Source organism: Aquila chrysaetos, chromosome Z (assembly GCF_900496995.4).
Source record: "Aquila chrysaetos chrysaetos chromosome Z, bAquChr1.4, whole genome shotgun sequence".
Lineage (NCBI taxonomy): Eukaryota > Metazoa > Chordata > Aves > Accipitriformes > Accipitridae > Aquila > Aquila chrysaetos.
Genome location: NC_044030.1, coordinates 46,581,836 through 46,608,754, shown reverse-complemented (window position 1 = coordinate 46,608,754; position 26,919 = coordinate 46,581,836). Strand labels below are relative to the sequence as shown.

At 38.9% G+C, this 26,919-nt stretch overlaps 1 protein-coding gene across 5 annotated transcripts in view; it reads right to left on the bottom strand.

The window, feature by feature from the left end:
• Positions 1–249: 249 nt before the first annotated feature.
• Positions 250–26,919, bottom strand: part of SMC5 (structural maintenance of chromosomes 5) — a 53,530-nt gene continuing 26,860 nt past the window's right edge. For 4 of the 5 annotated variants that reach the window (XM_030004459.2, XM_030004460.2, XM_030004461.2 and 1 more), the window contains 13 exons: positions 25,935–26,029; positions 25,599–25,731; positions 23,412–23,585; positions 23,106–23,275; positions 18,632–18,755; positions 15,497–15,619; positions 9,558–9,683; positions 8,782–8,877; positions 8,280–8,384; positions 7,948–8,067; positions 3,702–3,881; positions 3,514–3,609; positions 250–653 (listed from right to left, as the gene is read on the bottom strand). In XM_030004459.2, the coding sequence (XP_029860319.1) occupies positions 513–653; positions 3,514–3,609; positions 3,702–3,881; positions 7,948–8,067; positions 8,280–8,384; positions 8,782–8,877; positions 9,558–9,683; positions 15,497–15,619; positions 18,632–18,755; positions 23,106–23,275; positions 23,412–23,585; positions 25,599–25,731; positions 25,935–26,029 (1,683 nt within the window). In that variant the 3' untranslated portion in view covers positions 250–512. Of the gene's footprint in view, positions 654–3,513; positions 3,610–3,701; positions 3,882–7,947; positions 8,068–8,279; positions 8,385–8,781; positions 8,878–9,104; positions 9,256–9,557; positions 9,684–15,496; positions 15,620–18,631; positions 18,756–23,105; positions 23,276–23,411; positions 23,586–25,598; positions 25,732–25,934; positions 26,030–26,919 lie in introns of those variants that run through there. The other variant, XM_041120839.1, reaches the window with a different exon arrangement.

Here is a 26,919-nt window from a genome sequence, read left to right as displayed (position 1 = left end):
TTACAAACCATTCCCTTCCTACCCATCACCTTCTTCATTCATTCTAAAAGTTTCCATTTCAATAGGAAAAGTTTGGAGAACATGCGTAACTGTGTTAGGGGAACACTATTTACCAAAAGCAAATTCCAATTTTTGGAAAAACAAACACAAACCAACCAACCAACCCCCCCCCCAACACAGAATTAGTCCAATATAACCTAGAAGCATTAACTGTACTTCTGATGCTACATTACTGACAAAACAGCAAAATACAAGAAAATTCCATTTTATTTAGAACTACTACTGAGAAAAAGTAGGCTCTTTGGTGAAAGAGGCCACTTTGAAACATCTGAAACAAAATAATGTGCTTCAAATCTGTTACACTTTTATACTTTTTAAGAATCAAAGTTCTTAACCATCAATTTTTTGCAGGTTCTCATCTTTCACAATTTCTGAAGTCTTGAAAGCCAGATGTTCCAAAAAGTTCTAGAAAAACATTATATATTTTTTATATATATAAATATATGTATGTATCACTGTTCATCCATCCTTCCAAGTCGCCGCCGCCGCCTACAGAAAGACTTTAAGTTCCATTTGTTTGCCTCTAACATAAAAGGTCCATTGTAGACAAACAACACCGTCATCTTGTCATTGTAAGTGAGATTCTGCAGGAGCTGGTGAAAAACACAAAAACCAAAGTCAAAATAGCTAGAAGACATGTTCCCCATTATCTAAAAAAGGTGAAGGAGGTCTGCATAAAGCCTTAGATCTCAAAAGGTCAATATAGCAGGATTATAACCTTTCTGACAGATGATGCATATTTATTCCTAGAAATTCCCCAAAGAGACTCCTCATTCTTCAGGCAATTTCCATCCTTCACTATTCCTTCTACAAGAAAATGTTCATATCTAATCTGTACCTTCTTGCTGCAAATGAGGTCATTACTCTTTTGCCATATCCACAATGGGCAGAAAGTATTGGCTGTTTTTCTTTTTTTGCCAGGGCAGGGCAGGAGGTGGAGTTAACTTGGGCACAATTATTACATCTCTCTTCAGCCTCGTGCTCCTCTGAACTAAGCAATTTCCATTAGCGGAAACTCAAAACTGTCAAAACTTCTTAAAAGTTGCACTGCTGTCTTCTGGAGTAACTCCAGCCACTGTACTACTTTTCCAAAGTGTAACAGCCAAAACTGGACACTTACCATAGTCCAAATCTTGTCAGGCGCAAGCCCAGCAGACTGATACATGTCATGGAAGCTGTAGGGTTATCTGCAGTGCTCAAGATGACTTTTAGCAATTTACTTGCAACTGACGTTCAACTTGTCAACCACAGTAAGTTCTCTCTCCCCAGTCATTTAGGCATTTATGCCTTTGACCAGATGCTGCTGTTGATTTTTCACACTTAAATACCAAGTCCTATGCTTGTTCTGTGCTGAAATGCATCCTGTTTTCAAATAAAGTTACCTAATCTAAGATTGTTTTGAATTCTAATCTTGCTTTACAGCAAAGAAGCATTCACTCCCAACATGGTGATTATTTGCATGTTTAATAAATATAATCTGTTTCAGCATAGATTAATATTGAAAATACTGATTTTTCAAACCCAAGACTCATCTACTCATTCTGACAGTGAATCACAACTATTCAGAATACAATTTTCCTAATCAACTCTACTGCATATTAATCTATATCCCTTCCCCTCTGTAGCTTGCTTAAAAATACAGCTGGGAAAAGTGTCAACATACTGAAAAAAACCCATGGTAACAGTTTTTCCTGTATCCACTGGATACATACACAGAACTTAGCTTAGTATGACACTTTGTCATACTGTCTAGTATGTGATTACATAGTTGCTTTCTAGTAAGTGATGACATACACCCTAGGCTCAGGAACTGCAGGTGAGCTGATGGCACAGCAGAGTCTGGCTCTCTCCTCAGCCTGCTCTGTACTGCCTTTTAATTACCCTCTGATGCAGCCCACTCAAACTATCTCATTGGCTAAAACCTTTACATGAAGTGCTACCTCAATAATGTTCTTTGTGGTAGGCCATTACAACTTCACCATGTCAACTGTGGTGACCACCTACTTGCAGTTGAGCAGGGAGCAGGGGAGAGAGAGGGAAGAAGAAAGAAATACCTTCAGCCACCTCTTCGTAACGCCATCGCTCACTGCTGAAAGTGGTGCAACACATTCCTTCATCTTCCTCTTACCATAATGTTAAATGGAGGGGGTTTTTTTTAAGCCTCTGAAATGTCTTACTTCTGCTGTCTCATTTTTACTCTGATTTTTCTGGTTAGCTCTGCACGCTCAGTTTTCTGCCTTCTCTATTCTTAGTATTTGACAATGAGCTCAACTTCTAAAACAGACTCTGAACCCTAGACTATCATCTTCTACAGTTCCTCATATGTGGGAAGTAGTATAGTTAGTAGAGCTATCTCTATCCTTTCAACATCCAAACCACTCTCCTGTTTCTTGAAGTAGGAGAGAGCACAGAAAAGCAGATCCAATGAGAGAAATTGCAAGAAGACAAAAGGGGACAGATAACACACAGAACAAAAACAGAGTAATGTGGACAGGAAGTGACCAAACTGTGTGGAGGTAAGTAGACTGCAAGATCAGAAGGAACAACACGCATCACTGTCCTCCTATTTTCAGTCAGGTAAACGCTGTAGGTGGCTTTTCTCAGGTCCTTCAACTGCTATTTGCAGAAAAGAGAAGCACCCACCAGCCAGACTTTCTAAAATACAGTGAAGTATAGGATGCAGGAGAACTGGTATCTTAATAAAAAGCATACAGCCCGTTACTGAATGCTTGCCTTCTCGGTCTACAAGTAACCTTTCCTGGTTCAACCTGTCTTGGATCAAGTTGAACATAACATTAGTCTCTGTTAAAGGCGCAGGTGAACAGCCACCCTACTTACTAGTCCTTTCAAGCCACAGCATCACATCACTGTGTCACCTAGTAAGTCAGTTATAATTTTTTTTATTTTAACAGAAAAGCACAATTAAGCACTGGTCATTCTTCACTGAAAAGCCCTCTTCAAGACATTCTCCATGGAGCGTAGCACTGACCTTTCCTGAGCTTATAAGTCTCAGATTACTACTTGAATAGTTTTCCCCCATTAATATGGGACTCCTCTAGTTCTTTTGACATCAGCAGCACTAGCCTGTTCCAGTATCATTATCCGACTTGTTTGGAAGTTGGTCTCTGCTACAATCCCAATTCTGTGTGAGCTAGAGGCGTTGCATTTAACAGGTTTGTTACATGGTAGCCCTATCCACTGGTAGTTAACTTGTGATACTTCCACAGAGGCCACAATTCCAGAGTATGTTTAGGAAAAGATGAGCCTTGGTGTAAGTTGTTTAAATTCCTGCCAGGAATGTCCTTAAAATGGACAAATCCTCTCACAGTAATATTAAGTATAATTATTTAAGTTCTTAGGTAAACCAGAGATAAGTTGTACAGTGTATACAGGATTATTATCACACAAAACTCAACTCTCCTACACATTAAACTTTCATTTTATGCCACATACCTTTGGTGTAATAAAGAAGTACTGAGATGTGCTTTCTTTACAAGCAGTTTTCACAACCATTTCAAAAACTCTTCTCTCATTCATTGGATCCATTCCCTAAAAGAAAAAAGAAAAAAAAGTATGTTCTCTCCACTATGTCATAAGCATCTGTATAGTAAGAGGTTATATACTGCACTATTGATCCTCACCTGATTTATTTCATCTACAACCCTGAAAGGACATCTGTTGAGTTCCTGTAGAGCCATCAGGTACAACATAGTGGAAACACTTTTCTCACCTCCACTCTGATGATATGGAGTCAATTCACGAAGTTCAGTGCTGCGGTGGAATTTGACTCTAATGCGAATCCCGTACTTATCGTACTCCTCCTATAAAAGCCAGTACCTGTTAAATTCAGTTTCTCTGTACTACAGCTTATTTGATAATGACATGCAAATTAAAGGAAAATTATGTCAAGTGTGCTACAGGGGTCTACAAACTACTCAGGTTCAACTTAAGATATTAATTCAGTTTCATATATTTTCCTCTCTGATCTATTCTTGTTAGATGGGAGAATTTTCAATACCACTCCCCCCCCCATGACAATGACTTGTTAATTTCTGAATCCCTGGTAAGAAAGACTTCATACATATCAAGAACACTGACAAGAAAAAAAGTTCTTGGCTAGGAAACGGAGGAAGCAGTGTCCCTATGAATTCCATTCATCGGAAAAAGTGCATTATGGTACAGGATGCCATCAACTTGAACAGTGGTGTGATAGGGTGTGCGTGTGTGTAGGTTAAGACCCCATCTGAACCTCTTTAAAGCACAAGCAGTCTAATAAAATCCTTCACTTTTCCTCCACTAACAGATTGAGATACAAAACCCCTACAAAATCCACGACAACAATTTGCCTTTCATAGTCAGGAAAACCACACATGACGATTCCAACCCTGGCCTTTTCTTTAACAGAAAACTGACACTTGTCAGCAGTCTGAGTCAATGATGTATAGGTGTGGGAACAACAGATGTGGTTCAAAAGAAGGCCCATGCAAAGAAATACATTCATGATTCGCGGAAAAAAAGAAATCTTTGGAGTACTTGCTAGTATTTCTGAAGTTCAGGTAAACTCAGTGCAGGGATGGGAATGCAATCCCCAGTGCAGAAAGCCCATGCTGATTGCTTACCGTTCGGTCTACATAAAACACAATCTTCATATGTGCCTAACAAGTTAATGAGAAGACTCAAAAGTTTAAGGAATCTGAGTTCCAAGAGGTCTATCCATATTCACTGTGGAAGCATAAATCCTGTACTTGGAGGTCATCAACTCATGTTCTTCTGATAACACAATTGTAATGCTTAGGGTAAAAGAAAGGAGTGGAGGTGATTCCTGATGGTTACTCACAGAATACTTCTAGATTTAGAAAGGATAGTTGTGGCAAAGAGACAATGAGAAGCCCATCCCATAGAAGCTGGCACATGCCAGTTTGGTTCAGATTGCCACATACCACAGTCATCAAAAAGCATATGAACCTGGGTGACCTGGCAGAGCAGAGTCCCATTGGAGGGCTGGCTTTTATGAAGAACAAGGTCTAAAAGCTACCATGAAGTAAATAAGCCATACCATCTTAAAGTCTTAAAACTGCCTTAAGGAACTTCAAGTCTGTAGAATAAGTGTCAGCTTCTTTGCTACCTTCAGGTCTTGCTTTGGGAAGAGTAATGTACATACCAAATAGCATCTAACATTGGAGAGGATCTATCAAATCCTCTCAAATCAGCTAATGTGCTAAATCAGGAGAACAAGCCATCCTTTCGTGTTCCTGGTGTTTTACTACACCTGCAGGCAGACAAACATCCTCAGGACTGGAAAGTGTAAGGTCTTACACTGGTATTTACTTTCATGTACTACAAACCTCTGGTGCTTCTGGTGTACCAGTATTATAGAAACATGAACTGTGAATCCTTGAGGCTGAGGCAAATGCATACACACTTTAGGAGAGAATGAAGGTGACCTGACGTAGTTATAAACTCACATTTGCTAAGTGCCAACTTTTTCCACTTTTGATGACAGGTCACCATTCTCACCCTCGATGTTTTCCCTGCTGGCAACAGGTTGGCACTTTCAAAGATACACTGAAGACCTGCGTTGAGAAGGAGTGTTATATGACCATGACAGACACACCAGAACAAAGCAATGCTTAATCCAACTAAAACTATTTGCAAGCTGATTTTGGTTACCATTTCATTCTCCCCCACTATGGAAGAAATTTCTTCTTTGGCATTAAATGCAGCTTATCAGAAGAATAATTAGCTTCTTGGATTTGCAGATTGTAGTTTGATAGCCATGCCTCAATCAGGAACCTAAGAAGGAAAATCATGGGGCATGCTTTCAAAACAAATGAATGTTGCTGCACTGACCTTTCTGGAAGTGGTATTTTGCTAAGGGGAGCTAATAAGACATTATCCTAATCAGTGAAGATAACAGCACCATAGCTTAGATGAACTTTCTCCATTTTAGTAGGATTTGGTACTTGATTGTCAGGATCAATCTCAACAGACCCACTAGTCTGGTTGGTTATGACCAGGAACACTTAGCATAGCGGAGTGAAAAAATATCCTTAAGTTCACAATTTAGTTCCTGTTTCTTCTCTAACAGATACTTGCAGAGCTTTTACTATACTCTTTGGAAAGGGATAGAGCTGTGGGACATCAAGAACACAAAGACTTCATGTAAGGAGAAATAGACAGGACCTAAGGCCTCTAAGCCCACTGTACTTTCAGATGCACTGGCACAGACTAAAACTAGGCTTGGAGAAGTGTACAAGCTACAGGCTGGCAAAACCTCCAGTAAAAAAGACCCACCCTCCAGCACAGCCGCAACGACATCAGAAAGTCAGGCCTTTTTTGCCAGGCTACTGGGAATGCCAGTTCATGTAACTGACAGATATTCCAGGACCTGTCAAGAATGATGCTCAAAACTCCCTGTGGGGAATCAAGGAAGGTGAGGGTTATCACTACTAGCACTCGGAATTCTGGTTACCAAGTGCTACCAAGGAAAGTTAGAACATTCACCAAGGTTTCTGCTAGGATGTCAAGGAAGAAACTAGTGAAGTGTTTCACACAGTAGGTACTATCACCAAGGACATCATCAGATCTCAAGGTTCCTGCAGGGCAGGCTAACAGAGGCTTGAACTTCACTGTCACAGGAATATTTCTAACAAAGATAATTCTGCCTCAAGTGTCTCTCTTTTGATAGTTGCAGGTCAGGGCAAAATAGTCTCCTGCAGAGAAGAAGGGTAAGAAATCCAAGCTCTAGAACAGATCATTCACCTCTCTATTACAGGCATTGATCGCTTGACGAGAAAGTTTTAGTCATTGGCCCAGTACCACTAGCTAATCTCTTAAACTATTTGTGACATCTTTGCAAGAGAAAAGCAAGACCTTCCAAAAAACATATTCAGAAAGACAGTTCAGACTCCCTTTGCTTTTAAATTGCTTTACTGTTTTTCTGTGTACTCTCTCCCATCTTACTTTTATCTAAAAGATAGTACTTGTGTAATATAGATCTGATTCTGCAGGGAGCTATCAAAAGAACTGAAAAGTCCATGTTTTAATGTCCTACTGTTTTATAATACTAGTTTCTATGTAAACATTTTAATGCAGTTCATGTAAAAAGCCTTGTCAGTCACTATTCTGCCCCTGATAATAACTACCGCTTCAAATACTTTAAGAAAAACTGCTTGAGTAATTTACAACAGCAAAAAAATGTTTAAAGTGTCAACTTCCACTATTATGGAGTCTATGCATTACACATGAGAGTCTTAAAATCATCATTACAGAGATCAATTTAAAACAAAATACCTAATTTCTCTTCAGCCCATTGCAACGAGTATTTCTCCCCAAGGTACTACTGATGCTTTAAACTCTTCATCAGAGGTAAAACCTGCCTATAAATGTTACTGAGGGCGTAACAGGCTGGGCCAAATGATTGCTACTTCCAAAACAGACAAAATGCCAGCAGACTTGAGTAGCAACTACATGTAGAACCAACTCAATGCAACACAATAATAGTAGATTTAGATTTATCATCTAAATGATAATAGAATAGCACAAATTAGCTAAAAATGGAGAATTAAATAACTAACTTAATAAATCTGAGTTACAGCTAAAGTAAATACAACGCTTCTAACTGAGCCCTGTAAGTTGGAAAAAGCTTCCAAAAGTCAGTGAGTTGAAGTCCTATGCATCTGGACAAAGACTCATTTTCCTTTAATCAGACTGATAAGTCAGTTCTAGCACAAAAAAAGTGTGTTCATCAGTAAAAGTTTGGGTTTTTTTTTAAAAGAACATCTTTCCTACAATCCAAATGGCAACTTGTAGTTTTTTCTCTAGCAATATACAAGCAAAAGATGATGCACGAAAATGTTATTCTTCCATATGAAAAATAAATCATACCTCATTTTCCACATGAAGATCAACTTCACCAACACACTGCATAGAACTAAAGAAATTACTGAACTTCCTATTAATTTGCTCAATCAGCTTTTTCAAGGGGTTTAGCCACCTTTCTTTGACCTAGAAGTAGACATATCCATGTAAAACCATTTTTAATAACTGAATTTTCCTTTAGAGATAGCTTTTAAATTAAAAAATATCATAATTACAGAAGCTAACAGCTCAGTTTATACTCAAGACAACTTGGAATGTTACTCTTTATTTCTGTATATACATTCTATTCTAATAAAGACATCCTGATATGATACAGAAGTGATAATTTCAGCTATTACCTGTGAAATGTTTTGCTTATAGTTATCCAATTCCTTTTTCTTTTCCTCTAGATATTCCGTCAACTGCTGTATTTCTTCTATCTGCTTATTGTATTCTTCAACAACCTGCCAGAATAAAAAAAACCAAGCAGTCAACAAAATGTTTGCCAATTCTGACCTTGACTGTAAAAATACCACACTGCACTGATTCTGTTCAAACACAATTATATAGATTATTGCACTGGACACTGCACAAGACACCTTCCTAGCTGTAAAGCAAAGAACTGGATAGCATTGCTTATTTCAGGATACTGCAACTTTTTTTTTTTTTTAAAGGCACAGAACACACTGTTCTTTCAGAAGAACCTACTTAAAATTCTAACTGATGCAGAATCTGGCATTTACAGCACATTGTTCCTGCTGTCTAGCTTATTATACCAAGAGATCTAGCACAGAGTGGGAAGCGAGTACAATACGGGTGGAGGGGGAGGAACGGAGGGCGGAGGGAAAGCAGTGAACATACCGAAGCATTCAGGCCTGTGAAACAGGAGGCCCTGGTTTTCTCTTCATTCAGAAAAGCATCAATTTCCTCCAACGTGGTAGGAAGAGCCTGAAAAGCCTACAAGAGAAAGGATGCACGTGTTACACAGCAATGCTAATGAAGGACTCAAGTTCGCTAAAAAGAAATTGAATAAGCCATAAAATATTCTACTACTTTTAATCAGGATGTCACACATTCAAAATTTTAACACAGGAAGATTCCCTCACAAAATATTCTGGACAAAAAAGGCTGGAAGTGCTACTACATAACAAAGATTCACAATTAATTGCTCCTTAGTTGCCTACCTTGTGCAGGTACGGATGCTCACAGACTTGGTATAAGCCAGGGGCTATGCTAGTTAAGCCATGCAAATACTTCTAGAGGCTGGGAAGACCTCCAGGTAAGTAGGCTGGCCCAGATTTCAGTTCTTTTGCATTGCTCCATCAGAGCAAGATGCTAGAAAAATATGGCCTCTAATTATTTCTATGAACAAAAGACTATGGATTTTAATTGAAATTTCAGATCAAATTTTCACTCCTCTGGGCATAAAACAAAGTGATATAGGATATCCCAGCACTATTTAAAGGTGCTTTAAAAGGGTAAGTGACAATATATGAGTCAACAGTAACAGAAGTACACATGATCCTTTACTGGTAGCCTTCTAATAAAAAATATGTAATATTCTTTGCTGGAGAAGTTAGAATGGTGTACATCATCCAAAATTTAAGAGATATGTGGAGATTTGGTTTTGTACATACAGTTTGAAATTCTTTTGGAAGACGTTGATCCGGACTGAGTTTGCAGACCTGTTGAGCTTTTTTCAGCAATTCCTTGCAGTTCTCTGTAAGAAGTCGCTTCCTCTCATCCAGTTCACAAAATCGTTGCTGTGAGAAAAGTTATTAAAGATATTAAAATAAACTTTTTTTTTTTAAACTTTATTATAAATTTCCAGAGGTGACACTAGCACACTGGCAACAAACAACATCCAAATCAGGGAATGTAGGTGAAATCAGACTGCTTAAAGATCGAAAAATCTTTGTTTCAACACACAGAACTCATTCTGCCTCTCTGCTCAGAGTCAACAGATGCCAAAGTAAACTGATCAAAAGCCTGTTTTTGTAATATAGCTAAATTTATTTTCTCTCAACTAGAGGACTGTGCACGTAGATTCAATATATGCCTCAAAATAGACTATTTTACAGGAAATCCCCTATAAGCCAAAACACAACTACTGTGAGCCTTCTTTTTTATTAGCTCCCATTTAACTGTATTTATCTGCTTAGGAGAACATGGTGGACATGATGTACACCAAATGGTATTTTAGCTGAAATTTTACAGAGTAAACATAATTACACTATCAAAAGTACTTCTTTTGCTGTTTCATATCCTACCTCTGTAATATAGCCAGCAAAATACAAAATGGAAACACACATGAGTTTTAAACTAGTGCTGAAAAATAAGTGAAAAGCAGGTACCATTTCTGGTTTTGAACAGTGGTCTCAAGGCTAAACTCTTTGGAAGTTACTACAGGTAAGTGGCCAGCCCAGCCCTGTGACTTTCACAATACAATGTTACCACAACAGTAGTTAAAATACAATACACAAAACATGATACCTTCATGAAGCACTAAGCTAAAGATTATCTCAAATAAGCATTGTTCAGGCAAAAAACTTGGGAAGCCTTAAGTATCTCCTCCCCTCTGCCCCCAGAAATCTCACTCACCTATCTCTATATCCATGGTCCCTACCACAGGCCTGCTGCTTCCAAATGCTGAGCTCGCAGTGCTTGGGAGTAACTGCTTGCTGCTGTCTCCCGGCTCAGGTAAGCACCCAACTGCAGATAGCTGGGAACTGCCAACCACTTAGAAGTGAAAAGGAGTACATACCAAGATACTGGAGCTTTTAATCCAAGTTATTTTACTACACATCTGCTCAGTGATTACACATGCAATATATCGTTCTAACAGACAGTTACGCCATGGGAATACACTGTTTTCATTTCTTTTAGAGGCACAAAATTCTAACTCAAAATCCATACGCACAGTATTTTGCTTCAGAACTTTCTTCTGACTGTTTGGGAAGTTTAATTATGTTGCTACATTTGGGAGAGCTTTATCTTCTCAATTTTTGTTGTTGTGTATTTCAGTTAAATATGGGAGCCCTCCAGTGGCACAAAAATTTTGAAGTGTTCATTTGGAGATTATACAGTTAGATAAATGTTTGTTCTACATTTTTAAAATACAGGACACAGACACTGATAGCAACTCGCGTTACTTTCTGGCAATTTAATTAATCTTTATTTACTAAATACCACAGAAGCAGTATTAACAGATACAGTCATGAGTGATCATCAGTGGAGTTCTCACACTCACTCAAGGATTAGGGCTGCCACTCTCTGCAGCATATATAAACTCAAAAATCCTGTTTTTCCTTCCCTCCACCAAGTACTAGGAAATAGATTTTGCATTAGAGGTAAGCATTTCCCAATCTTCACAAACACACTGTAAAGATATTTTTCTACAGTGTCGATGTTTTCAGAAGGGGGAAAAAAAAAAAGGACTTTTTTAGACTTTATTTTATTTCCACCCCCCCTCCACTTCATAAAGTCTATTGTAGAGAAGGAGGGAAATGTCACATGGGGGCAAGAAGGACTGGCATTACAGCTATACAGATAAAACAGCAGTAAGTGGAGGATGGCCCTCCTTTTGGTTACAGCCAAGATCTTATGTCATTCTGAATTAGCACAAATAAAACTGTACACCACAATGCTTATGTTGCATTACGTATCTGCATATGCCCTGTAATACAGTCAATAAACAATTTTTTAGGAACATTTTAGAAAGTTCTAAATTAAAACTGGACTGTATTTTGGATCCGAGAAAGTTAAAAGCCAGCTGGCTTCACCTGAAATATGTTTGACCTCGTGATAATGAGGGCAAAAGATCCAGCAAAAGGCAACACACCTGTACTTTTTTACACAAGAAACATGAATTTTATACTTATGTGTCTGAACATTTCCAGAGCCAAAGTCAATTCTGAATCATCTGAAGTGGGGAATCTCAGCTCTCAATGGTACATAAAGCTCCCACCTGAAAACCTGCAGAGCTGCATGAAGTAGGATTTTAAGCTGATCTCTAGGCACTGAAAATCTGAAATAGATTCAACGTTGAATATGCCTGACCCAAGCCTAAGGCAAGTAAAATTCTTCAGGGTGTGAAAAGGAAAATACATGTTTGGGAAGAGGAAAACCTCAGCATTCAGCAGGAAGACTGGGAAGCAATAGACTTTTGATGTGGTTATGAAGCACATACTAGAATAAATACACTGACAGTTCAACAACAAGGTTAAGTCTCAATTTTCATTCAGCTTTACCAGTTGATTGTCATGGCCACATGCTAAATAAAAGTTAGATAAATATAAATATATGATAATACACAAGTTTTGACTCCTTCTCCCTCCTATATATTCAAAAGTGCATGGCAATGTTAAGGTTCCTGTTGATTTCCTGAAGATGCCTCAATAAAACCATCTAGACAAAAAAGTAACTCTAAGGAGAAGGAAATTACTGTTTTGAACACAGATGCTACCATGAAAAATCATAGCCTAGACAGAGCTTTAAATTCATTTCAGCCAACAGCATAAGAACCAACTTGGAAAGAGCTTTATCTGGGAAAGCTCCATACTAGTGCGGGGCTGCAATTACAGCTTCCTGAAAGGCATCTACCAAACAGCAGAAACCATTTATATTCTATATGCACAAGCAGTTTGTATTCTGTTGTGCTCATCAGTATTGCAACTGGTTTTGTGCAGAATAAGAAGCTGGTTAAAGAAAATACAGTTACCAGTAGCCAATGTTTTCTCATGAATTAGTGTTTGCATGCATGCTTGGTGACAGCATTTAATTATTTGAAGTCTGGAAATTTATACATAAAAAAACAATCTGCATTTTCTTAAAACTTAGCTTAAGGAGCAAATGCTATGGTGTACATACTGAGTATTAATATCAATTATTTAAACAAATTTACACCAAATGAACCTGAAAATTAACAAGCTATCAAAGCAAGACAATTAGGCAAGACTCTTTGAAACAACCATCATAAACATGCAGGCAACTGTGCCAATTATCTAATGAGCAGATGGGGCTAACAATCCTCCCTAATGTTCAGTATGGGTCACAAATACATTTGCTTCTTATGCTCATTAAATAAAATACAAGGAGTTGTCAAAATAACACTAAGGTTCCCACTTGAACTGCAATGACAAAACACAAATCCCAGAAATCTGTTGTTGTTAGCTTGACTTGTTCGAAAACATGTACTTTTTTGGCCTTTCCACCTAAGTGGTTAAAAAAACCCCACACCATAAAGCAACAAACATGCTGCTGTCTCCACAGTATCCCAGTGCCAAGACCTCACAAAATGAACATATATGATCTTCTCTTAGATGTACTAAGTGGGGTTTGTGTTTGCTTCAAATCTTAATCAGGCACTTACTCAGGTATTATAAAAACTCAAGCTTGCTTGACAAATAAACACCATGAGTAAGCACTAAGTATTAACAAAGTTTTGCAGCTTCTTTGGCTGATACCCACCATTCCAATTTTAACGAATGCATCACAACTAGCACATGACCCACAAAAATGTCTGATGATTAAATAGAGAATTAATGGTCCCATAATTGTAACATTTAGGCTCCAATTTAGTTCATGACACAGCTTTTGTACAACATACTTATTTCTATTCCTGTTTGGCTTCCTCCTTTTTGCAGGTTTATTTATTTTATAAAAACATGCAGCAACTGTTTGCAAGACTTCCTCGAAGTGTTGCAATGGCATCCTCACAGGCAGCTTTGGAGCAAGACTACCTTAACACAGTACTGCTGTAGAAAAAAATTTATCACAGCCAAAGCCACTAAGAAGTTAGAGGGAAGGGCCAATTTAAAGATACTATTTCAAATTACACTTAGAGATGAAGCTGAGAAATACTGAGTCTTCCCCATGAAAGTGCATCTCTTAAGGCTGAAAATAAGAAGTAACACTGAGTGTACAACATACATCATTCACAGGGCAATACAGGAAAGAGGACTTCTAAAAAAAACAGGCTAAAGACTTAATTCAAAGATTCAACATGCAGTAGTATATGGGGAAGTGTAGCTTTGGACTTCCATGTACGTGAAAACTTAAGATGCACTTGAATACTCAGAATAGTTTTCCTCTGGAGCAGTTAAACTTCTCAAAATTCTAACCACTGGGATTACTGAGTTTTTTTATGTTTTAATGTTTCTAGAACCAACCAGCCAAAATATAAGCTCTGATATGATTCGCTCTACTTATGTGGTTGAATGTACCTCAGTAATGACTAATAGGACCTTAGCTGACACAAACACATCTTCACTACGGAAGGAAGCAATTTTTGTTTAACCAAGAATTATCAGAACATTTACCTTACAAGTCCTCTCTACTGATCTGATCAGACATCTACCTATGCACCAGCCCAAGCTACTCTATAAATGATGACGAAGATGGGGACAGAGAGAACTAAAAACATTAAATAAATTTCCCAGTGATGATACATACTATTCACATGAGGTTCACAGCTTTGTAATACATTCTTACTCCTTACTGAGCTCCAGCAATGAAGCGATTTGCACTGGATTTTGATAAAGTCTGAATAACAGCTGCATCATGGAAAATCACTATTTCATCAGTTCTCTCACAAGTACCATGCTGGACTTGCCTCTGTCTTCAAGTTACTTTTTGCTCCTCTTAGGAGGTTTTCCTCTTCCTAATTTTCTGCAAGTGATGACACCTATAACCTCAAGTGGTTTTCTGAGTACATGCCAAGCCCATTCTTTTTGGAAGCGCATATCCATCCAAAATAACTATCACCTACCTTTTGAACTGCTTTCCAATTTAACAGCATTTTTTTTTTTTTTTTTTTGTGGATCAGATTGAATTAGCAGTAGGTTATAGTTAACCTAACTCTTGCAAGATAAGGAAAAAACTTCCCATCCTCTACTTTGACAGTTTTTTCCCTAGTACATCGAAAGACTGTACTACTACACAAATACAAAAATTGAGTTCTATGCGCCAGTCCATGAGAGGTCACAGCATCCTCTGCTCTTTGAAAAGAGTACTTGTCTTTGGAACTAATCCCTCTAAGACTGCCTTTTAACCTGAACACAGCATAGCTTCCTAATATGATCAATACAAGGACCATTTATTCTCCTTTCTGTCCCCCCCAAAAGGCATTTAATTACAGTAGGAGGAAATAAGCTATGAAAGAAAGGTAAAACAGCTCTGCTCTACTCTGACACAGTACTTTCTGGTTCATCTTGAGCTTGCATCTCCCATGTGGGTTGGGGCTATTTGTCTGTGACAAACTCAGAAGAAAAACAATACTTCCAAATAACAGCTAGCCTTTTTACACACACTGTGCATTATAATAAAAAGATCCAGAACATGATGACTGTTCAGCACATTTTCACAGAAGCTTAGCTGTCTTAATTGAGGAAGGCAAAGCTCCTATTCAGCTTTAAATGAAGAGGCTGAAGTCAAACTACAGAAATCAAGGCTAAATATTTAGTAGTACCAACGTCCATTTCTAAACAAGACACAGAAGAATCCTTTTCTACAACACAAAGGCTTCTACAGAAGATGTTTTCATAGTAGATATCCCAGTATTCATAGCAATGGTTACCTCTGCAGCTCTCAGCTGCACACTTCCTTCATTACACTCTGATTCTAGTCTGTTCTTCTCAGCAGCCACTGTAGTGCTCTGAAGAACCAAATCTGCTTTGAGGATGTTCAGCGATATGCAATTCTACATAGGAAAACAGAAAAATGTTATTTTTTTCCACAAGAGACTCAAAACTGATATAATGACTATCAGGCTTTAGAAACTATCCATTTTTTAGTCATAGCACACAATCTCACACTGTGTTCAGCTCTTCAACACTGCTGTCTGTCAAACTAAATGAAAAAGAAAGGTGACTTACTGGTGACCCAAACTCTTCAAGATGTATAGTCCCCATGTACTTTTTTAATCTGCAAGCATATACGTATCACTTGCAACCAAACCATTTTACACCAAAAAAGCACATTCTCTTTCCCTACAGCATATACTCGTGTGTGAAATGTGAGAAAAGACAAAGCCATCCGAATTCTTTCTTGGAAACAGAATGAAACAGGTAGATTTTGGTGGACTTCTTAAGTCACACACAGAGATGGAAAAAGGTCAAAAAATAAACACATAAGATACATGCCTCTCTCACTGACAATGCAAGATGACTGACAGGATGTACAGTGACTCTGGTGTCTTGTGTCTTAACTGGAACAGCATATGACAACAGAAGGAGGCTCTATCTTGGAAGTTTCTTAACAGGCTTTAGTGATCCCCAGAACCTGGTTTGACAACTTTGACATTAAAGTGGTTGTTTCTTTAAATGAGTCAGCCTCAGGAATGGTCTTGAGGCTTCAAAATCAGCAATATATTCTTGACTATGCAAAGTGTAGCTTCAGACCTTGAATTATGGGGCACTCAGAACACCAGTTTACCTTTTCTTTTTTTTTTTTTGTGATGGTCATATAAATACAAATGAATCCTCTCTCTTAATGAAAGGGAGGACAAGGTTCCAACTGTAGACCTAGGGGACCTACAGGATGAAGTTTTGAGATCGTAACAGTGAGCCAAGGTCTGAGATCTTTACTATTGTCATTTCAACTTGAAGTTTCTACAGTGTCAACTTGGACATACAAATAAGTTTATTTGTTTCCAACCCACTTAAACAGTTTTAAAACAATTATTAGAGAAGTAAACTGAAAAAAAAAAAAGTCATAACGAAAGGAGATGAAAAATGGAAAGAGTTAAGATTATTCAAAGACAACAGCACAAAGAGAACTACGTGCAAAAGCAGTGCCAGAATCTGAAACAGTGGAACAAAGCTGGTTCTGTCAAGTGGTTGTAAAGTATTGATGTATACTAGGTATGTGCCAGATACGCTCTGCCTTGTGTATTTGTGTAAATATACATGCAGCCTGTCACTCTAGTTGATTGTTCTACACAAGCCCCAGAACTCTTAAAAAAGTAGATCATATTGCCACCAAGCAAACACATACAAATTCTATACATGTTTTAAATTTCTTTTTGTGGCAGAAGTGAGTATGTCTGAAACATATGACTACTTAAGTTTTTATCACTTTAATAGCCTACAGCTAGTATAAGCACAAAACCTATTGAAGAAAGTACATAGACTGCCATGAACTTGGAGCATGCATGAAGTTTTGTTTCGGGATGACCAGAAATGTATGGATTTCAACAATTTTGATAAAACATATAATGAAACATCCTTCTTGTATCTGACTGTCTTCCTTTCTTCAGTATATACCAGCATATATTTCCTACAGCACACAAAGTGTGAAAATTAAGCAGATACATAACTGAAATAAATCCCTTTTGTAATCAATAACTATTTAAAGCAAATACTATCCATCCTCCCCTACACCCCTGGTATACTGAGAAACAGACAGTATGTGTCAAATCTGTTTTCCCATGCTGGGTGAAAAAGAGATTAAGACACTCCTTCAGGCAGGTCATACAGCAGTCAGTAAACAACTTCGGCTGCACTTTGCAACAGCAACACACTTGGACAATTTACATAGTGGGAAATGGGCATCAAATACAAAAATCAAAAGCATATTCTAGAAATTCCTGTTTTAAATACAGAGCATTTGCACAAGTTTTGAGAAGAGTTACTTTTCAGTACTGTTATTACCTGCACAAGTTCTGTAAAGTAATCTACAGCCTAAGCAACCCTTTTAAGATTGCAGGTGTCTTCTGCCATTCTTTGGCATTTTCAAAATTGCTTTGGCTAATTGACCAAAAGGTGATGTCTGAAACACTCCAACTGTTGCAGTCCATGCCTATCAACAACAAACAGAAACAGCCCACCCATTTGGAGTGTTTTTTTCTTTACTTATTATATAAATACCAGCAACTGAAATGTACTGAAATCAGCCTCACTTCAAAGGTAGTACCCAACTCTTCCCAGGGGTAAGCAAGAACACATTTCAATGTTAGTAAGGCATGGCAAAGGAACAACATACATGCTCAAAGTGGTTGCAAGAACGACACCATTTCTTGATGAGTGCAAAAGCACAAGCAGATTCCCTTGGAACTAAAAGTAACTGTTTCTTGTGTCTTAGTTATTAAAAAAAAAACCCTAAGAAAATTCACCTTGTGGCAGCTCCCATTATTAGGGCTTACAGGCTAACCTAAAGCAACAATTAAGTCCAGACTGTTTTCTTCTTTTTTGAGTTAAAGAAAACCTCATGACACTGGAGCCTGAGAGTTGAGTACCTCTCCTATCCTAGCCCTCTTCCACAAACACGGATCCTTACAGTTTCAGGCCAATTTTTCACATGACTAACGACTACTTTTTTTTTTTTTTCCCCAATAAAACAACAACAAAAAAGGGTGAATATGAACTAGGCTGGAAGGAACAGTTCACAGAATTATGTGCTATTCTGAAAATGTACAGGCTGAAATGGTTACAGAGTTCATTCCTAGTTCATTCCTGTATTTACTGAATGAGACCATGGGTTGTAAGACTTCAGTCACTGAGAGTCTAAATCAATACAAGCAAATGATCTACAAATCAAATCGACGACAGATGAACAAGTTCAAGTTCATAAAAGCTTCAAAAGATGTTTACCCTGAAGCAAGTTAGCTCGTAAACATTTACAGTAACACATCCAAATATTGCATACCTCCTACTTAAGTTGCAAGAATTGGACTTTTCACAATAGTGGAACCACACAAGTTAAAAATACATACCTTTATGTGATGCATTAGTTCAGTAACAAGCCTTGCTTTTTGGGTATTTATTTCTTTGATCTTTACATTTGCCTGTTGATATTCATCCTCTAGGCTGATAGCATCTTCTTCCAGCTGTCTTAAACTATGGGGGGGAATCAGTATTTGATTAATTTTGATTAGAAATAAATTGTACAAAAATTCTTAATCTTGGTGATGAACCAACAGTTAGCAAGAATAGGAATTTGTATACTTAAACATTCCGAACATTAGAGGCATTCCAAATCTATGCACTTTAAACCTAAGAAATTCAAAAGATAAAGAATTCATAATTAAAGAAACTTTCATTTTGGCTACTAAGAGCACCACTCAGCAACCATACTCCTTTACTGCTGTACATTTCAGATTTAAAAAAAAAAAAAAAAAAAAAAAAAAAATCAGTGTAAGAATTGACATTTTTCTTCTGCTGCTAGTTCCATGCAACAATACAATATAAGAGAGTTCAGCAGGTTTGCTTAACTCTTTTTATGTGTACTAGTAAAACAACTTGTGTCCTCAACCTTCATATGAAATAATCATCATGTTTAGTGAGCTGCAAAGCATTTGGAGATCTTCAAAAACAGCCTAACAGGCCAAGAGGATGATCCAGGAGACTAGAAACCAACAATTCTTACTTTGATACCTGGGAAAATTGTGGAGCAAGTCCCCTCAGAAAATAATTCTAGGGGCATAAGGGAAAAGGTGATAAGGAAGAATTAGCAAACATTTACCAAGGGTACATCATCCCTGATGAACCTAATCATAAAACAACTGGATGACAGGAGATCAAGTAGTTGCCATTTACCTCAAGCTCACCTGCACACCCAAAAATGGGAGACAATAGCAAGTGGGGGAAGCCCAAATAATACCCTACCCCAGCCACCCCCAGGCCCATCACAGGAGCCATCAGCCCATGAAATGCCCATCTCCACAAGCCCAGAGGGGCACAGGGGCACACTAGCAGGCGGGAACTCAAATTAAGCACGCAGAGGAAGGGACACCCTGTCCCAGGACAGCCTCAGCATCAGTGTCCAGGTGTGAAACCCAACAAGGTAAGTCACCACCACAGCTCCCTCTGGACTGAGGAGTGCTGTTCCCTGGGGGTATAGGAGACATTACGGGATGCAGCAGAAAAGCATTTTGTGACTGCGCAGGACTTACTATTGGATATTCAGGAGAGAAAACAAATGCAGGGAAAGGGAGGGATCTAGATGACTTGGAGAGGAACAAGTGTGGGAAAATTGAGGGATATGGGGATAAAAGGGACAATTACATGTAAACAGCTGGCTGGTCAATACGGTTGTCCAGCCATGCCCAGTTGGCACACTCTCTTCTTACTTAATTCCATTTTTCACTTTTTTCCTAGGTGAGGGACTCTATTCAGCATTCATGTGTGTGTATGGGAGTCTGAGTGCAAGCAGCTACAGTCAGATCACAAGTCAGAGGTCAGGGCCTGCCAGTCTGTGGCGCCAGCAACTGGAGACCAGAGTGAGTAGACTTAAGTGACAGCCACTGGAGTGGCACCACAGGTCAGAGGCCAAGTGTCCATGGTGCCAGCATCTGGTACAAGTGCAGGTACGTGTTTGATCCCTAGCCAAGACCAAGCCAGACTAGCTGGCAAGTAGGTAAAGTGGCCTGCGAGCCAAGGGGGTATGTGTGTCACTAATGGTGAGACCACAGGAAGAGATGGCTATTGGAGGGACCAGGGTAGTCCAGCCTGGCTGCCAGAAACCATGAGATCTGCTGTCTCTAGGGGTAAGACCTGCTGGCATGTGTATGTATTTAAGGGTAAGATGACAGGGGTACTGCTACTAGGGGGGTCTAGGGGAGTCATGGCTACCTCTGCACATTTGTATGCCTGTGTGTCTCTGAAGGCAAGACCAGAGAGTTAACTACTGGGAAGCCAGGGACTCCCAGCCAGTTCTGCATGTGCAAGCACATGCGTGAGTGAGGCAGCCTGTACAGGCAACAGGAGCAGGGCTGCAGCCTCGGCGGTTTGCATAGCCAAGTACCAGCGAATGGGGAGGCTGAGGTCCAGCAGCAGCTACTGTGTAGACTCAGTGTCTGGACCCAGCTATTGATGGGATCCACACTGCCCCTATATATGCATAGGTTTCACTAAGGGAGCCCCATCCCCTAGGAAGAGTAGAAACATGATGAGGGCACTGGTGCTGTGTTTGTCCAGTTGCCCTGTGTGTCCATCTGTGCTGTGTGTGAATATGTACATACGTGCTGTTTAGACATGTTCACACAGAGCACATCTACTGGGTAGACAGGCTCAGCCTCACTACTGGTTGCACTTGGGAGCATTAAGTTGCATCAGCCCCACCTTCCTCTCAGGCTGCTGGATCCACACCCATTCCCCTACCTTTCTCAGTGCTGTCTCCCACAATATTGTTGTACTCAAGTTGGAAGACTACAGTCTGGATGGATGGAAGACTACACAGGTAAAAAACATGTGGTTGGATGGTCAGGCTCAGAGGGTCATGGTTAGTCTGTTGTATTCTGCCTGGAGGCCAGTATCAAGTGGGGTCCCACAGGATTAAGTTCTGGGACCTGTCCTGTTTAACAACCCCGCCAGTGACACAGAGGAGCAGACAGAGGGCACTCTCAAGTTTTCAGACAACACTAAACTGGAGGGTGCAACAGGCCTGCTGTTCTGAGGGGTCTGCTGAGGCTGGAGGAAGGGGTCCACAGAAGACTCATGAGATTCAGCAGTAACATATGCTCAGTTCTGCCCTTGGGAAGAAAGTGGACCTGGCAGTGATACAGGCTTGGGAGAAGGGTACTGCCTGCCGAGAAGCTCTGCGGCGAATGACCTGAGGTATTGGTGGACAATGAGCTGAGCATAAGCCATCAGCGCGCCCCGGCAGCAACAAGGTCCCCCAGCATCCTTGGCTGTATGAATGGAAGCACAGGCTTACAGGTAAACAGTGATTCTTCCTCTTTGTTCAGCACTGCACCCAGTTGTGTCTCCTGCACCAAACATCAACAAACTGGAACAAACTTGGAAAGCAAACAAGATGGTCAGGGGCTACAGCACAGGCCCTGCAAGGACAGGATGAGGGTGCTCAGCTTGCTCACCCTAGACAAGAGACAGCTTCAGGACACCTAATAGCAAGCCCCCACTATTCTTCCCACAAGGAAGCCACCTACAGGATGAAACCAGGCTCTTATAAGAGGTGCATAGTAGAAGGATGACAGACAGAGGACATAAGTTGAAACAAGAAAAATCCAGACTAGATGTCAGTAGAAACCTTTTCCCCAGTCCAACCATGGAACAGGATGTCCAAACAAGTTGTGCAATCTCCATGGAGACTTTCAAGATGCAGTGGGATACAGCCCTGAAAACCTGGTCTGAATTCAGTGTTGACCTTGCTCGGAGAACATGGCTGGACTACAGACTACATGAAGTCCCTTCCAGCCTAAGTGATTCTGTCACTGTGTATTACTTTCAAAATTATATCTAGCTTTATTCAGATAGTCATATCAATTAGAAACATGAATATTTGAAAATAGTTATAGTCACTGCAAGGATTATTTATATAATTTCTATCTCTACAGAAAGATACTAATTTTTTTGTATAATGTGGATAACAGCCTTGTCTGTAGTTGTGTTAGGATTGTTTCCCCTATTCAAAATTAAGAGAGTGTAATTATTTTTTCAAAGGGAAGGATTTAATCAGTATTTGTTTAGGTAAAGGGTCCACCTCCTGCCTTCAAACTATTCTGTATTCTAGTAAAACACTATGACAATACATGTATCCCTAATGAGAAACCTGAGAGCAATACTTGGCTTTGGGGCTAAGCTCACATCCACACTGTTTAAAGCTGCTTCTTTTCAAGCAACCTGGACACTTGAGACTATACAGCAGTTGATTCTGGCCCCTCCAACATCCTTGCAGCCCTATTTTTTCTTTTTTTTTTTTTCCCCTCTCAACACTCTTTTCAGCTTAATGTACCATAAGTAATGCAGAAGTGACTGAGCAGCTGCATGGTGCTTAGTTGCTGGCTGGGGTTAAACTACAACACATGCCCAGGTTCTCTGTTATGACAAAGCAGTAACAGAAGAACTAATTGTAGAGGCCCACAAAACCAGAAAATACATTAAGACAAATACTGTGGACAGTCAGGGTCCAACTCAATCCCTGACATGCTTACTTAGTACCACTTATGTCCATTATGTTATTAACTAGATAAGAGCTACCAAGACAGAAGACGATGGTAATGACCTCTCACTGGAATTCTATGAATTTTTTATATTGTTACATCATTTCTCAATTACTGTCTTAATCTCCATTTCTAAACACCTTCTTTGTCTTGATTATCACCTGTGTCTTATGCTCAACTACTGGTTGCTTTGTAAGTGTAAAAGCACACTGCAGTAAGAGGAAGCTGAAATACCTTTGTTACTAAAATTGTTCAAGTTTTATAGATAATATGGCTTGTTTCCTACCTATCATACTTCACACCAATTTTTGATTCCAACTGTCTCCTCCTGTTCCCTCTCTCTAAAAGCGCCTTCTTCTGTTGCCTGAGCTCATTGTCTCTGTGTTCCAGATGTTTCTGTCTCTCAAACAATGTAGTCAAATGCATATCCAGTGACTTTAGTGTGTTATTAATGTCCTGAAATAAAAGAAAACACACCACTAGCATTATTATTACAAACATACTATACTAATGCATGCAAGTAGGCTATGCTTATTGCACGATAAAATGGGTAGTAGTTCACATCATATGCAGCACAGAAATAAATTCCTACCCGTTGCTCGTTTTCCAACTGCCTTCTTTCATCTGTGTCCACTGAACTAGTGAGGAACTGGGCTTCCCTCAGGGATGTGTTAGTAGAGAAGGTTAGGTTTGTATAAGCAGATACTTTAACAATGTATTTTTCTTCTGCTGTGTATATTTGCCTAAGTTTGGTTTCTTGTATGACCTAAAAACCACACAAAAATATTAATCTGACAAAAGCATTACTTAAGGCAAAGTTTTTCAGAACAAGGAATAAACTAACTAAAATCCACAGTAAAGAACTTCAGCTTATACAAGACTCTGACTTGTTAACAAGCCTTTGCAAAAACATGATGCTAAGTTTAATGCATCATTATACTTATAATTCAGACTGGTCAGCAAAGAACTGTTAAAATACTGTCAAACAGAGTATGTTACCATCACCAGTTAAACAAGTTCTGATTACTCTGATATTACAGATAGATGCTGGAAAAGCCTGTTAACGTTTGTACTGCATCATGAACAAGGATTATACTTGCTGTAGATGCATAACATGCAAATGCAGCCTGTGTACCAAAGAACCAAAAGTGCTTAAGAAATTAACAGATGAAACCATAAGGTGAGCTGTAATGCATGAACTTCAGTGAACCAAATGTATCTGTAGGAAAAAAAGAAGAGGCATAAAAATACTAGAGTTACTATTTTTAAACGACTTATGTCAAAAAGGATATTATAAATAACCAAAGATTTACCATAAAGCAAGGTAGAATAGTACTTCAAAAGGATATAAAATGTTCAGTAAATGAGGAACAGCAAAAAACCTCCACAGAACAACGTAAATTTGACTAAAGATTTTTTCAGTTTACATACACAGCACCAGCAATATTGTTGATTTCATTCCTGGACACTGAAAACCATGTTTACTTCGCTTTACAGCTCAGACTGTGGCTGATGACATTTCCATCCTAGTCCTCCTTCCACATACTCAGCTCTATGAAACAGGTCTCCTTTAAAAGTAAAGATTTCTCTGGCATGTGTGAAACAAAATGTTGCAAACAATGCATTTCTCAATGAAAAATAATAAAACAAAGAAAAAAACTTTACACAACTGAACTGAGAAAGTGCCATGTGCAACACATTCAGAATAGTGGCTCATCTTTGCCCCTAGACCAGTGATTTTTCACTTGCTGCCCACAGAGCTCTGGAAAGGAGGGAGTACCTAAGGAGTAATTCTGACTGGTTTACAAAAATGTAACTCAAAGACCTATTATATAGGTAATCTGCTTCATCAGGCAATAACAAAGTGGTGGAGGAATTGCAGTTTAAAGACAAAAATTCTTAGAAAAAACATTAAGAGAAGAGCTTTTCATCTAGGACTCCCTCCACTTTTACTTTCCTCTTCCTCATTCTTAAGAGCCTCAGAAACATAGAAAATAGGAAGGAGCAACAGCTATCCCAATAAAACAGGAATTGTTCTCAATTCACAGAGCCTGTTCCCCAAGTTTCTCAAAAAGCAATTCTTACAGTTCTCAGAGCGCCCGAAGTACTCTTCCAAATTCAAAGAAGAGTTCGCTCTCTGTACAAGATAGACAACAGCTGTCCAGCATAGACAGAAAAGTGAAAAAGGATTTAAGTTGAAAATTGTCATGTGTGTTACCCATTATAATCCAGCAATGATAGGCTTGCAAAAACACATGAAAGATTAAGGTAGGAAGGTTACTGCTAGTGGAAGCTCTTAGCCTATTTCTAAGAATCCAAAAGGTTTATATACTATTTATCACATCAATTCTGACTGAAGCTATACAGCTGTACTTGCCAGAAACTGAACATCTTAACGTATTTAAAAAAAAAAAGCAGCTTCTAATTGTTGCTTTAAACGTGACAGGTCAGCATTGTCATGTACTATTAACTGTTTGATTAAAATTTTGCCCAGAATATCTCGGGTGTTTAAAGTAGAAGTTATTATAATAAAACAACTTCATATAACTGACTTGGAACAGTATGCAGGTGAAAGATACATTTAACTTTCTGTGAAGTACTGCACTAGACTGACTGGATTTGTTAAAATGTTTTGTAATATGTTTGTGTATAATGAACGATTCTCACTTCTAAAGGCCAAATAAAAGGCTAAAGCAATTTTTTGCTTTCTCCATATGAACTTGCCAAAGAATTTCTGAAATAAAACTCAGGTGTGTTTGTGCAATTTAGGACATCTCACCCTTTCAATCATGTTTCTGGTCTTCTCTGTTCCCACAGGTACATCATGAACATGGTACTGGGAGCAAAGATAACTCATCACAGGATGAGGAGCATCAAATAACTCTCGTAAATATGAGAAAAATCCGTATCGGCTGAAGAGGAGAAAAAAACCATGCATCAGAAATAAAGTTTGGCAGGTAAGCAAGCTGAAGTTACTGAACAGTCAGAAAGAAACCCTGCTAACCCAGAACAAACCTGATGAAAATTTTATTTGCATAGAAAATTCTAATATATAGCAACAACACCAAAACATTGTATTTAAAACCATTCCCCACTGATATAATCTGATACATACTGCAATTCTTCAATAGGTCTTGAAGGGAGGCTTTCAGCACATGATTCAGCAGGTGCACATACAGCATTCACTCTTAGTTTCTGATTATCACGCATCTAAATATAGATTATTTGGTAAAAAAAGAGCAGAAAAATTCACTGGATGAAAATCAAGTATTTATTCTTCGTTCACAGAATTAGAATTATTTTAAACTGACAGCCTCTGGAGAAACCCACAAAAATCCACTCTGGCTCAGGCATGACTGAGTTTTCTAAAAGCCAAGCTCAGGTAATGTCTCTCCATGAAAACACCATGCATTAGAGAAAATAAAAGCAAAGCAAGAAATCCAGAGCCAGGTGCTCATCTAAATAGCGGAGCTGGATGTAACAAGAAAGCCCGCTCTTTCAGGCTGTATGGCTATTTTGCACAGATAATGGCAGACGACTGGCTACAGAGACTCTGAAAAGCCTGATCCTAACAGGGCAGAAAAGATTGAGGATACAAATTAAAGATCAGTTTAGCTGGTTAAAGCAGCCTTGCACTGGGTTCCACAACCACAGAGGCAAGATAAGCTCCCAGAACCTCAGATATCACCACTACTGTTCACTTATATAAAACTTACTAGCTTCTGTGAAGGGCAGATACAATTCAAAAACTGCAGGAGAGTTTGTCGTTAATCACACTATTCTGTGGACAGTAGTTGGGAAGCATTATGACAGTTAATGGAAAAAGCCACCTTGTGGCTTTTTCCTCCTGCAACATCTGTCTAACTCTCAAAGGGAACAATCTCCTTATCCCTCCAGGGAACAGCAGTATTAAGAAAATATAAGCTTGATTTGCTGCTCGGACTACTGTGTTCTCACAAAAGATGCCCTCTCGCCTCTTCAGTCAGGAGGCATTGGAAAAGCTCAGTACTAAATTTGCAGCTTCCTGCTCTTGCCATGTTCTTGTACACAGTATTTTCTTCTCAGTGATTGTCAATGAAGACAAAAGTTATTCCTAAAAA